The 13522-nt window shown below is 36.9% G+C and overlaps 1 protein-coding gene across 1 annotated transcript in view; it reads left to right on the top strand.

Moving 5' to 3' along the window:
- Nucleotides 1-11972: 11972 nt before the first annotated feature.
- LOC139887704 (uncharacterized) overlaps nucleotides 11973-13522 on the top strand; it is a 34659-nt gene continuing 33109 nt past the window's right edge. Inside the window, exons 1-4 of the mRNA XM_071870767.1 lie at nucleotides 11973-12077; nucleotides 12577-12608; nucleotides 12716-12914; nucleotides 13006-13132. Coding sequence (XP_071726868.1) covers nucleotides 11973-12077; nucleotides 12577-12608; nucleotides 12716-12914; nucleotides 13006-13132 — 463 coding nt within the window. The remainder of the gene's footprint in view (nucleotides 12078-12576; nucleotides 12609-12715; nucleotides 12915-13005; nucleotides 13133-13522) is intronic.

Genomic DNA, 13522 nt, shown 5'->3' with positions numbered 1-13522 from the left:
AGATGCCCATTTCTTTTGAAAACAACTCCATGATTCGCTGTTTTCTTTAAATATCTAATGATTCTTATTACAGCATCCATATGGTGAACCTGTGGTTGATGCATGAATTGGCTCACAACTCCAACTGCATGTGCTATATCCTGCCGAGTATGAGCAAGGTAGATGAGTTTCCCAACCATCCTTTGGTACTGCCCTTTATCAGCAAGATCAGCTTCATCTTCCATATATAGCTTCTGGTTTGGAATCATTGGAGTATCAGTTGGTTTGCAATCAATCATAACTGTTTCTGCAAGAAAATCAAGAACGTACTTCTTTTGACAGATAAATATCCCCCGTTGGGATCGTAAAACTTCAATCCCCAAAAAATATTTAAGTCTGCCCAAATCTTTCATTTCAAATTCTTTAAATAAGTTTAATTTTAAGTTAGAAATTTCCTTTTTATCATTTCCTGTTATCATCATATCGTCAACATGAATGATTAAGCATGTAATTAAATTTCCTTTTCGTTTAAAAAAGAGAGTATGATCTGAGTTACTTTGTTTAAAATCATATTTTTTCATAAATAACATAAATCTCCCAAACCAAGCCCGTGGAGATTGTTTTAACCCATATAAAGCCTTTTTAAGACGACAAACTTCCCTATTTTTGAAGTTATTAGTGAATCCCAGTGGTGCTTTCATATATATAGACTTCTTCCTTTAATTCGCCATGGAAAAGGCGTTCTTCACATCGAATTGGTGAAGTAGCCAATCTTCATTTGCAATAATAGAAAAGAGAACTCTAATGGTATCAATCTTTGCAACAGGAGAGAATGTTTCGGAATAATCGATCCCATATGTCTGAGTGTACCCTTTCGCAACCAGTCGAGCTTTATATCTTTCAATAGTACCATCTGGTTTATGTTTTATCATAAATACCCACCGACATTCCACTGGTTTTTTTCCTTGGGGCACAACACATTTTTCCCACGTGTTATTATCATTCAAGGCTTTCATTTCAACTTCCATTACTTCTTTCCAGTTTTTTGAATTTAGAGCTTGTTCAACGGAAGTTGGAATTTTTTTAGAGTAAATTGCGGAATTGAACTGATGAGCTTCTTTTGACAGATTTCCTTGTGCCATATTAGCCATAGGATATCTAGACCTTTGTGCTTCTTTTTCTGGGGAATATCTCTTTGGTGGCACACCTCTGTTGATTCGTTGCGGTAGCACATATCTTTCTGTGTTTTCAGCAGAAGTTGAGCTGTTTTGCCCTCCTTGTTCATTACTTGTGAAGGTTTCATTTTGATCATTGTTTGGTGATTCGAGACTAGGATTTGGTAATTCAGGACTGGGATTTAGTGGTTCAGGATTAGGATTTGGAGATTCGGGATTAGGATTTGGTGGTTCGGGATTAGGATTTGGTGGTTCGGGATTAGGATTTAGAGTTGATGATGTAGTGGAAGTTTGAACATTGTCAGATTTAGGTATCCAGTTTATCCAACTGAGAGTGTCATTATCTTCTTTCTCCCCCTCACTCGTGAGTTGGGTATTATAGAAGTATTTAGTTTCTATGAAGTTGCAATTCATAGTAGTGAAGACATGACGTTTTCTAGGACTATAACATCTATACCCCTTTTGATTTATGCCATACCCCACCATAACACATTTTTCATCACAAGGGTCAAGTTTGGTGCGTTCATGTTTTGGAATGTGAACGAAGACCGAGCACCCAAATATTTGTGGTTCAATATTTAGAGAGGTTGGTAGAGTGTGAAATTGGGACAAAGTATCTCTAGGAGTCTTTGTGCCCAAAACCTTGGTAGGTAGACGGTTAATAAGATAAGTAGCGGACGCAAGAGCTTCGGGCCAAAAACTCTTTGGAACTTTAGATTCGATTAACAAGGCTCTTGTCATTTCCAAGAGTAATCTGTTTTTACGTTCGGCTACTCCATTTTGTTCAGGAATATGAGCACAAGATGTTTGGTGAATAATCTCATTTTGTTCGCAAAAGGTTTTCATGGTAGTATTAACAAATTCACCCCCGTTATCAGATCGTAAAACTTGTATATTTTTGTTAAATTGAGTTTTTATCATTTTGTAAAAGAAAGAAAACTTTTCAAAAACTTCTGATTTGTGTGTTAAGAAATAAATCCATGTCATCCTTGTATAGTCATCAATAAAAAGGACAAAGTATCGCAAATTCTTTCCCCCAATGACCGGAGCTGGTCCCCACACATCAGAATGAATTAAAGCAAAAGGTACTTCCTTCCTAGTATTACTAGGTTTAAAAGTATTACGGTGGCTTTTAGCCAAAATACAAGTTTCGCAATTTAAAACAACATTTGATGGAAACAAACTAGGAAATAAAGCATGTAAATATCCGGCTGACGGATGACCTAATCTTTTATGCCATAACCAGGCTTCTCTCATAGGTGTTCCGTGAGCAAGTGACACGGTGCCTTGTTGAGAAACCTCGTCCACATAGTATAACCCCCCTTTTCAGTGCCACGTCCAATCAACAGTCCTGTCCGAATGTCCTGCAAGATGCAGAAAGTCAGATACATCAGGACTTTACAGTTTAATTCTTTAATAACACGACTTACCGATAACAGCTTATGAGATAAAGCTGGAATATATAGACAATTAGGTAATTTAATAGTTGGTGAAATTTCAATAGTCCCACCACTTTTAACTTGAATAATTTCACCGTTAGCAGTTTGTACTTTATTTTTTCTAGGTCTAGTTTTAGTAATGATATCGGCCTCATGAAATGTCATAGTGTCCGTGGCCCCACAATCAAATATCCAGGAGGTGGTTTTTAAATTATTTGACGCAACATTTGCTTTGGAAGGTTTTTCACAATCGTTTTTTATTTTTGTTAAAATAGAAAACGTATTTTGACACGGAATATCCTATTCGGATTTTATAGAAATATTTTTTGAAACCTTTTTATCAACTTTATTTATTTTAAAACACTTGGGTTTAAAAATTTTGGGCTTTATTCCCTGTTCTGGCCCACCAGCATTTTTTACAGGTTTGGGATTGGGCTCAGTATACTTAACAGCCTGTTCAAGCCCAATGGTGTTTTTAGACAGCTTTGTGGGTTGTGGCATTTTCGGGTTATTATTATCTAGGCCCAACTTAAATAAATCTACCCATATTTTCCTAGGGTTACTTAACCCGTCTGTTTTCTCAACCGGTGCACCAAGAGAGGTAGAAAGAGAAAGGTTTTTTCTCTCTTTTTCTGTCACATTTCCACCGAATGCTTTAATCTTAGAGAGAGATTGTATCTCTCTCTCTCTTTCTCTGTAATTGTACCATCGTGATTGATGGCGACGGTGGTGGTGTTGCTGGTGACTTTTTCCATCTCCTTTTCTTTGTTTATCTTGTAAATAAAAAGATTTTGAAGAAATTGTACCTTTTTCTGTGGTGAGACCTCCAAAACCCAGATCGGTTGCATTGGTAGTGGTGGTAGGTTCACCGGCCTCCTCCACCGTTGCTGCCTTTCCTGGTTTGTTCCACCACTCCGGGTACCCTTTTATTTCGAAACATTAATCTCTTGTGTGCCTTTGTTTACCACATCTGGTGCATGTGAGTTTCGATTTATCCACTTTTGGTGGATACTTGCTTCGATTCACTTGGGTTAGATGAGCAGAGGTTTTCTTGCCGTCACTTGTAGCCAAACTGGTTGCAATATCTTGACTGGTTGAGGATCCACTCGGTGATAGCCCTAATATTTGACGGTGTGCAGCCTCCTTTCTAACGGCGGCGTATACCTCCTCCGCCGTTGGTAACGGATTTGAACGAAGCAACTCCCTTTTGATGGTATCGTATTTTTTGTCTAAGGCATTTAGAAACTGAAATAGTTTGTGCTCAGCTCGAATCTTGTTGTATTTAATGATGTCAGAGGCGTTCTCCATGGGATTTGGATCTCTTGATTCAATTTCTCCCCAAATGCCCTGCATTTTGATCCACAACTCTTCGAGATGCATGTTTCCTTGTTTTATTTCAGTCGCCTTGACATATAAATCATATGTTTGGAGTTTATCGGTACCGCTGCTGTAAGTTGTAATCAAGGCGTCCCACAACAATTTTGCTGTAGAAAAGGATGTCAGATTGCTTGCAATGCTTGGTTCGATGTTCTGTATCAGCCATGAGAACACGATCAGGTCCTCTTGTTCCCATTGATCGTAGGTTTCATGGTTTGTATCAACTGGGTTTGCGGTTAGATGAGTTAGGAGAGCTTTGGATTTACCTCCAATAGCTACCCTCATCATTCGAGACCAAAGGGGATAATTTGAACTATTCAAGTTCAACCCGATTTTCAAAGTATCAGAAATCTTGGGTTGTTGATAGTTCATGTTGTTTTTCAAGAGATTGGCTAATTGACTTGTTAAGTCATTAATTTAGCTAGTGTGGGTTGATTGGATTGAGGGTGGAGATTGGCTGCCGTCTTGAGACATGGTAGCCGATTCAAAGATGGTTGATGATTGAGCTTATGAAGATTCAAACCTTCAGCTCTGATACGATAATTTAATTGATAGACAAGAATAATGATTGTATGTATTAAGAACACTGAAATGTTTTACAAGCTTGAATTGTTATTCTTTGTCTACAAAAACAAGTGTTTTATACATAAAAGAGGTCAACAGCTAATTCCCTAAATGGTATGGATCCAATATTGCTTTTGGAACCCCATAACCAATTGAGGAAATGCTGCAGATCTGGAGCAGGCTAGACCTGTTACTTTGGCAGTTTATGAATCTTGTGATACCTCCAAAAAGGGAAGTGATGACTCTTCAATCTGATCCCTCTAAAGTCAACTTACTCAAAACATGGTTACTTGATTTTGTTGATATTATTTGCAATATTCTGACAATATCGAAATTCTTTGAAGTTAGATACATATCACGGAATATCACATAAGCGCAAACTAAGTACCTGTCCATATTCTATATCATATACGTACATTCCGCTAGCAACAGGTGGGTCGAGTAAGATCTTAATTTAATTAATTTCGTCATTAATTACTCAACCGGCCTCCTCATGCATGCACCATATTCTCATTGTTGACTTCACCTTTATGATTTTGAAACCACTTATCGGTATCCACAATCCAACAGAACGTGTGGCGGTGTAAAGACGGGCCCATTGAGGTTGGGTAACGGGTCTAAATAAGCATGGGCCGGAACGGAAAAGTTACTTAGTAAAAGGCTCAAAGGGTGATAGATAAGCAATAGACAGCAGCAGATATATGAAGATTTATAACAGTAAAACAATTAATATAAAGGAGCAGTAGAGGAATTGTAGTATTTTATTGATAAAATGAAATAACAAAAACAAAGATAGATTCAGAGATAACCACAATCAATGGTGTACCTCTGCCAATATCAATTAGATCTCACCATGAGAAACTAACTGCCCAAGCTCAAGAGCCGATTACTAAATCAACATACTAATTTTATGAATGCATACACAACCGTGACTCTCCTATTTATTCTACTATCTCAGACCCTAGACTAAATGATCAAATTCTACGAACCCGCCCATAACAGAAGATATAATTCCTTCTAAAAAAATAACAAAAGATTTAATATATTAACGTGAAAAGAGTAGGCTTTTTATCAAGGTCCTTCTTCTGTAGTCCACAGATGAACCAATTTCATGTACTATGCATCATTCCTGCACTCATGCGTAATTTAAGACTTAGCAGAATATTCAGTTTAGATGATCAAACATTTTCTGTATGTTGTCCGCTTAGTCAAACTTTGAGACCTTCACTGGACAAAAGGTGTAAAGTGTAAACCAGTTAAAGACTACCTTGTTGAGGGCAGAAATGAATGGCAGAGAGATGTCTTTTTGCAATCCACGTGCATACAAACTATCAGGAGCACGATCCGATCGGCTATATTGTTTTAAGTTTTAACCTAACCAACTAATAATCATCATTAACACGATCATACCCGATTCTATCAATGATAAGTTTATTTAAACCGGGCGGATAGCGTGCTGGTACATTTATCAAATTATACATTTATTATTTGTTAACGGATTCCACAATAAAACGTCCCTATCAGATGCCCCTCTAGTAGACAAACATAATAACCAATTGCAAGAACCTAAACTTTCATGAAAAGGACCACACCTAACTATCAAAAGGGGTTTCCATCTCAGTACAGGTTACAGCAAAATTAAAGCGTACAGAATAAATTGACAAAATTAAAGCGTACAGAATAAACTGAATTTTGAATATCGAAGTTTCCCAAAAAAGTGAGAATCGTATACCTTTTCCCAGATTTATTAAGGTGAAGATTTGCAAAATCAGGGATGTCAATCGAGGCACGCAAGGGTTTACTTGTAGTAGGGACTTCACTGGCAATTGCGATAATATAGTATATTTTGTGATTAGTTGGTCGAAGCTATGTTAATTTTGTGCTGAGTGTTGTTTAAATTTCACCATTATTTTACAGTTTCGAATGTTGATATCATTGAACAGCTTAGCTCTAGCGAAATGGTATAGAAACTTATAATAAGCCACTACTACATAAAAGGCTAAGTAGACGTGTTGAAAAAGCTATTTAGACGTGTTTTTGAACACGTCTAGATAGAGGAGGTCTAATTGCTTAGAGATAAATAGAGCAGTCCTAGGACCGGTCTTAATGCTTTTAATTAGACGTGTTAACTGGTCTATTATTACTTTTTGTGCGCACATTGAGAAGGGCCAAATAGACGTGTTCAAAAAATTATTTAGACGTGTTTTTCAATACCTGATATGTTTAATTAGGATTAATAGCGTTAAAATTGAGTTCAAACATGCGTCTTTTATACGCTTGATTCGATCAGTTTTGTTTTTACAAACTAATGAGTTCATACTGAAATTTATAAACAACAAAATTCATCGAAATTACTAAAAAAGCAGACTACAAGCATTTACAAAAACTTAAAAAAAAATCATGATTCAATCTTAATTAATCTCTACAACAATCTTCAACAAAATTAACTTCTCTATACAAAATCTCAACTACATGTACAACACGCATTCACTTTTCATCTGACACGTATCCACTTCTTATCCAACACATCTCGAAGATGGATTTTCGTTTTTGTACCTACATAAACAAGTAGAAAGAGAAGCATAATAATAAGGTTAGTAGATCCACGAAAAAATATTGTATAATGGTGTCATTTGCAATTCCAAACATAAATATGGAATAACAATTGGTCAAACACAACCTGTATAAACCTATGCCACATATACTCATATAGTATGCTTAATAATAAAATGAAACTATTAATAAGTTTATCAAGATGAACTAATAGTAGAAAGGAAAAGGAGGATGTACTCCAAAGAAGAAAAAGAACGTACGTACCAACTTACCAAGCCCTAGTGGTCATCAAAAAGTACAGTAGAGAAAGTTATAAATTTTGAATCCAAGCGTATGATGTTGATCGGTTTTCTAGAGGTGAAGATAGCTTCTTCTTTTCTTTTTTTTTTTTTTTTTAGATATGTTTTGTAAACATATATAGTTATTTTTTAGGAGATAATGTAGGAGATCATGGAGGAATGGGGAGATAAAGAAGGAAATTATTCTAACTTATTATATGTAACGCATGTTGACACATCAAGGAATTAAGTAGACGTGTCGCCATTTCACGTAAAAGTGTGTTAAGTAATTAAGTAGACGTGTTATTATTAAGTAGACGTGTTCAGTCTTTAAGACCGGTTGCAACTTATTATTTAGACGTGTTGAACTTTTTTTTTGGCGGAATATATTAATAAGACCTCTTTAATTCTAAACCGGTCTATATGATGGGGTCTTATTGACAATAAATGTAGTAGTGAGCTAAGGATGAGTGAGGCATCTTGGATTCATGACAAAATATGGCTACTTTAATGTGAACATCGTGGCCAAACAGATATTAAAACGAATAAAGATAGATGAAACAAAAGCCAATATGGCTATTTGTAACAAAACGTAAACACGTATTTTATTTATTCAATATTAAAAACTGATCCTCATAAAAGCTACGTACATGATATAAATAATAACCCATCTTGACTTTAGGAACAAGAAAATTAAAAGAAAGGAAATACAATATTTAAAAATCATATGTAAAAATAGAATTGAAGTCAGACTCATTTCATGCGTGGCCATCAAACTATTGACAAAGTTATCGTTTATCCCTGTCCATTTCTATCTCTACTTGGCCCAATATAACAAAGCCCAAAGTAGTCTTGAAGCCCGATGTGTGAAAGCCCAACATTATGAACGGTATTATGACCGGATCCTACATCATTCTCCCATTCTTCGAAAAGACTCGTCCTCGAGTCTACAACTTCAAGGACTGTAATATCTAAATGATTCTCATGAACTACAAGAATAATGTTTTCTTCTTTAGAAGTGCCAAGTATTGCAGCAAGAGCATAGAGACGGTCCTCAACACTAACATCAACATCAACATCTTTAATGAAATCGTTTTTCAAATCAACATCAACATTGTACATGTTGGTGTTTTTATTAGCTTCTACTTCAAACTCACTTTCATCATCAGATTTAGAAAAAGAAAAAAATTTCTCACCATCAGTATCATAGATGGGTTCGGTATCATAAAGGGATTCTCCATCATCACCATCTGTATCATAGATGGGTTCAGAATCATAAATGGATACTCCATCCTCACCATCTGTATCATAGCTAGTTTCCGAATCGATTCGTTCCGAATCGTACGGCTCAGGGAATCGTTGTTGGTTCAGTTCCAACTCGGCGATTCGCTTATATAATCGTTCAATTTCTACGTCTTGAGGGTCTTCGTTGCCTCTTTCGGCGTGTCTACGATTATCCCCATCGCTGCCTCGATCGGCGATTCTGCAATAGTCTCCTCGATAACTTCCACGAAACATTGTTTGGCCAAAACCTGAGCTCTGGATACCAAATAATGTAAACATCGTGGCCAAACAGATATTAAAACGAATAAAGATGGATGAAACAAAAGCCAATATGGCTATTTGTAACAAAACGTAAACACGTATTTTATTTATTCAATATCAAAAACTGATCCTCATAAAAGCTACGTACATGATATAAATAATAACCCATCTTGACTTTAGGAACAAGAAAATTAAAAGAAAGGGAATACAATATTTAAAAATCATATGTAAAAGTAGAATTGAAGTCAGACTCATTTCATGCGTGGCCATCAAACTATTGACAAAGTTATCGTTTATCCCTGTCCACTTCTATCTCTACTTGGCCCAATATAACAAAGCTCAAAGTAGTCTTGAAGCCCGATGTGTGAAAGCCCAACATTATGAACGGTATTATGACCGGATCCTGCATCATTATGCCATGTTCTGCCATATTATGCCATGTTTCCTACATCTTCACAACTTCAAGAGTTAGACGACATGAAGGAAGGAGAGCGGTTAGTTGTCATCGCCACTAATGTTGTTGTTTTGTCCCCATATGTCAGCGATCGTGGCAATGTTGTAGACTCGAGGACGAGTCTTTTCGAAGAAGGGGAGGATGATGCATGTACGGGTATAGATTGGGGCCCAGTTTCAAGTGTTGGACTATATCAGTTTTTTGGGCCTCCTAAATTATATATATCTTTTATTATTGGGCTTGATGATAAATGTGGTCAAGGGTAGCAATGGTGAACGTGGGCAAGCATATACAGCCCTCGAGCTGAAGAAGAAACTGTTAGGAAAGAAGTTCCCGCTTGAAGTCGCCAATGCTGTGATTTCTGACTTCCAGAACAGAGGGTTGATTAATGATTTATTGTATGCTGAAGCATTTTCTCGTTCAAGATGGTCGTCATCAAGTTGGGGTACACGTAGAATCAAGCAAGCCTTGACTAAAAAAGGTATTATGACCGGATCCTGCATCATACTTGAGTAGGATTTAGGAAATTATGAAATGCCCAAAAGTAATTAGAGATGAAATGAGTAGCATGAATGTGAGTGACAGTTGTCTATAGGAGGAAATCAAGAGTCAGGTTTTAACCTTTTATTAATCTGCATTTTTAAGTCGATACGTCCTGACCAAGAACTTGTGTATTTATCACCACAAAGCTATTTATTCTAATATATATTCTCATATAACTCATCTTGGTGTACAAACACATACTTTTTACTGTGAAGATCGATTAAAGGTGAACAAAAATTTAAAGCTTAAATAGAATTCTTTGAATAACTATCAAAGTTAAGTATCACGGGCCAGGGGACTTAATTTAATAAACATTTAATTTTACACGACCTCATGATATGGAAGTGTTTGATCCAAAGAATGATTAGTATGGGAAATTAGTTTGCTGGGATTTTGGGAAGGGTCATGCAATCAACGGTCAAGTTGATGATTATGAACTTGGAAATATTGTAGAAATATAAAACATAATGGATCTAATGGTTCTGCACACATAAGCATGGCACATTTAGAGAAAGCAACATAACATAACCAGGTCTGTTAAGGTTACATGTTGCATTTTCTCTCGAATATACCAACGAGTAGAGTAACTCTAGTTTTACTTGTCGTCTTTTACTGGCAGAAAGTTTTGTTGGATATAGTTTTGGTTAGAAGAAATGGGTATGGTTGCTTTGTATTTGTGAATAGATGTTATCCCACATAGGTGGGAGGAAAAAGTTGGAGAGTACTTTCTTGGTTATAAAAGAGGGGTTAAGTCTTCATTCCAAATTGCACCAATCAATACAATTTAAGTATTTGATTATTTCTTTCTTTCTTACCCTTGTTTGAGAGTTGTATTAGTTAAATATTTTGGAGAGTGTAGTTGGCTTAAGAGAGTCGTCTATATCATTGTAACAATTTGTGATATAGTGTATTTCTCTCTTTGGGGGCCGGTGGTTTTTCTCCTGTTTTGGAGTTTCCACGCTAAATCTTGTGTTGTGTATTGTTCTTATTTCTATACTGTTTTTCATTGGGCGTTTGTTGGGAATTAGTGAGGCCGTAATTTTCCAACAACTGGTATCAGAGCGTCAGGTTTGACGGGGGTCTTGGTTATAGGAGTCGGAGTATGCTCTGTGGTTGCCACGGGAGTGGATCGTCCACATCAGAAACGAGTTCTATTGATCGTATAGGGTATTTGGTTAGACAATATTTTTTCTGATTCATAGTAATAGTTGGATTTGTTAGTGGCGAGTTGTGAATTTCCGATTTAAAGGGTCCTGGCTACCTGCTACATCTTTTGGCTATTTGAAACGTGAGCAAAATCAGAGAAAGTGTTGTTTATAGGATACGGATACGATGTCGAAGTTCACTCCAATGAGGTTTGATGTAGAGAAATTTGATGGGATGATCAATTTTGGCTTATGGCAGGTTCAAGTCAAGGATGTGTTTATTCAGTCCGGGTTACACAAGGCATTGAAAGGTAAACCCACCTTTGTTCCCGACAGTGATTCTAGCAGTAAGTTCGATGAAGAAGAATGGGATGATATGGATTTGAGGGCAGCAAGTGCGATTCGTTTGTGTCTTGCAAAGAACGTGCTTGCAAATGTGCACGGATTATCAACGGCAAAAGAGCTTTGGGTTAAACTAGAGCAGTTGTACCAGGGCAAGGGCATATCAAATCGGTTGTGTCTTAAAGAACAATTTCATACTTTGCGTATGGATGGGGGTTCAAAGATTTCAGATCATTTAAGTATTCTTAACGGTATTGTTTCAGAACTGGAGGCTATTGGAGTTAAAACGGATGATGAAGATAAAGCTTTGAGGTTGATATTATCTTTATCATCGTCTTATGAACACATGAAACCTATTTTGATGTATGGGAAGAAAACTCTGAAGTTTGAAGACGTTACTAGCAAGCTCCTATCCGAGGAGAAAAGACTGGAAGGTAACGGGGTCTCGTCATCAGGAGATACTATAGTGTTGTGTTCGGATAGGCGAAAGAGAAACTCTGGGAAGAATCTGGTATGCTGGAGGTGCGGGAAGACTGGGTATGTAAGGGTTAATTGTCCAGGTGGAGCTAATCTGGCAAATGGCTCTAAAGACGCTAACATCGTCTCCGTTGTTACGGAGAGTGACGAATTTCTCTGAAGTCACACCATCCTCGTGGTGTGTCCGCTCCACCATGAAAAGGGATGTTCGTTAGCGGTTCCACAATTGCACATGGGCATTGGTTTGGCATTGATGCAGGTTGTGTGGTGGAAACTGATGTTGTAGCTGATGAAACTTCCAGGGAAAGCCAAACAGGAAGTTGCACCATAAAGTTTCAGCTGGTTATTCAACAACATGTGCCGAGGTGAAATGTTTGGAATGTGATATTCTAAGTGCTATACTCTTAATGGTGGAGTATGATAATTCTTATTAAGAGTTATGATTGTCTGTGATGACAATGATTGTCGGGTCTTGACAATGTTCGATGAAGATGCAAGTTTTGTCTCTTGGGAGATAATGTCAATGGCATGAAGATGAGGATCTTGAAGTTGTCGTCGAGGAAGCATCTATATCGGTTGTCCTTGCAATATGGAAGCATGGTTATCTTCTTCTATCCAAAAGGTGGAGATTTGTTGGATATAGTTTTGGTTAGAAGAAATGGGTATGGTTGCTTTGTATTTGTGAATGGATGTTATCCCACATAGGTGGGAGGAAAAAGTTGGAGGGGACTTGCATGGTTATAAAAGAGGGATTAAGTCTTCATTTCAAATTGCACCAATCAATACACTTTAAGTATTTGATTATTTCTTTACTGTTTTTCATTGAGCGTTTGTTGGGAATTAGTGAGGCCATAATTTCCCAACAAGTTTTGGCGCAAATGAATGACTCAAAAGTTGAAGGGAATAAGTTATTTGGAGATGGTTTGTATGAAGAAGCATTATTGAAGTATGAATATGCTATCCAACTTGCACCTGAGACGTCCTTTTCAAATGAAGTTAGATCGATATGTCATAACAATCGTGCTACATGTTTCTTTAAGCTGGTAAGTGCTTAACTTCTAATCCTCATTTATTGCATATCAGAATTCGAACATCTTATATACTACAACAGTTAATGCTTGATTACATGAACAGGGCAAGTATGAGGACACCGTTAAAGAATGTACTAAAGCATTGGAACTAAATCCAGCATACATGAAAGCCCTGATTAGAATAGGAGAAGCCCGTGAAAAGCTTGATAACTATGACGAGGCTATTGCTGGTGAGTAATTTGTTTTTGTTTTTATATTTAGAAGAATCTAGAAAAGAATTAGATTGCCTAAAATGCAAGATTGAAAAAGGCGCCATACGGGGTTGAAAAGGTGGGGACTTTAAAGGGTCGAGACGGGGGGTCGAGAAGGACGTTGACCAACGTTGACCTTCAAGGGGGTGTTTGTGTTAGCGATTTGAGATAGATTTTTTTGATTATTACGTTTACGGATCACAAATAATCTGTTTTTAGTGTTTGGGAGTTAAATGGGAAAAATTGATTATTCACGTTTCGACTATCCAAATCGTGAAAATCAAAAACTAGGGTGTTAGTGTTTCAAAATGCAATTCCTAACAAGATATCCTTTCTATTCAATTTACTAGTATAACCTTAAAAAACTTG

This window comes from Rutidosis leptorrhynchoides, chromosome 2, assembly GCF_046630445.1.
Source record: "Rutidosis leptorrhynchoides isolate AG116_Rl617_1_P2 chromosome 2, CSIRO_AGI_Rlap_v1, whole genome shotgun sequence".
In the NCBI taxonomy this organism is placed as follows: Eukaryota; Viridiplantae; Streptophyta; class Magnoliopsida; order Asterales; family Asteraceae; genus Rutidosis; species Rutidosis leptorrhynchoides.
This window is presented reverse-complemented; position numbering and strand designations above follow the sequence as displayed.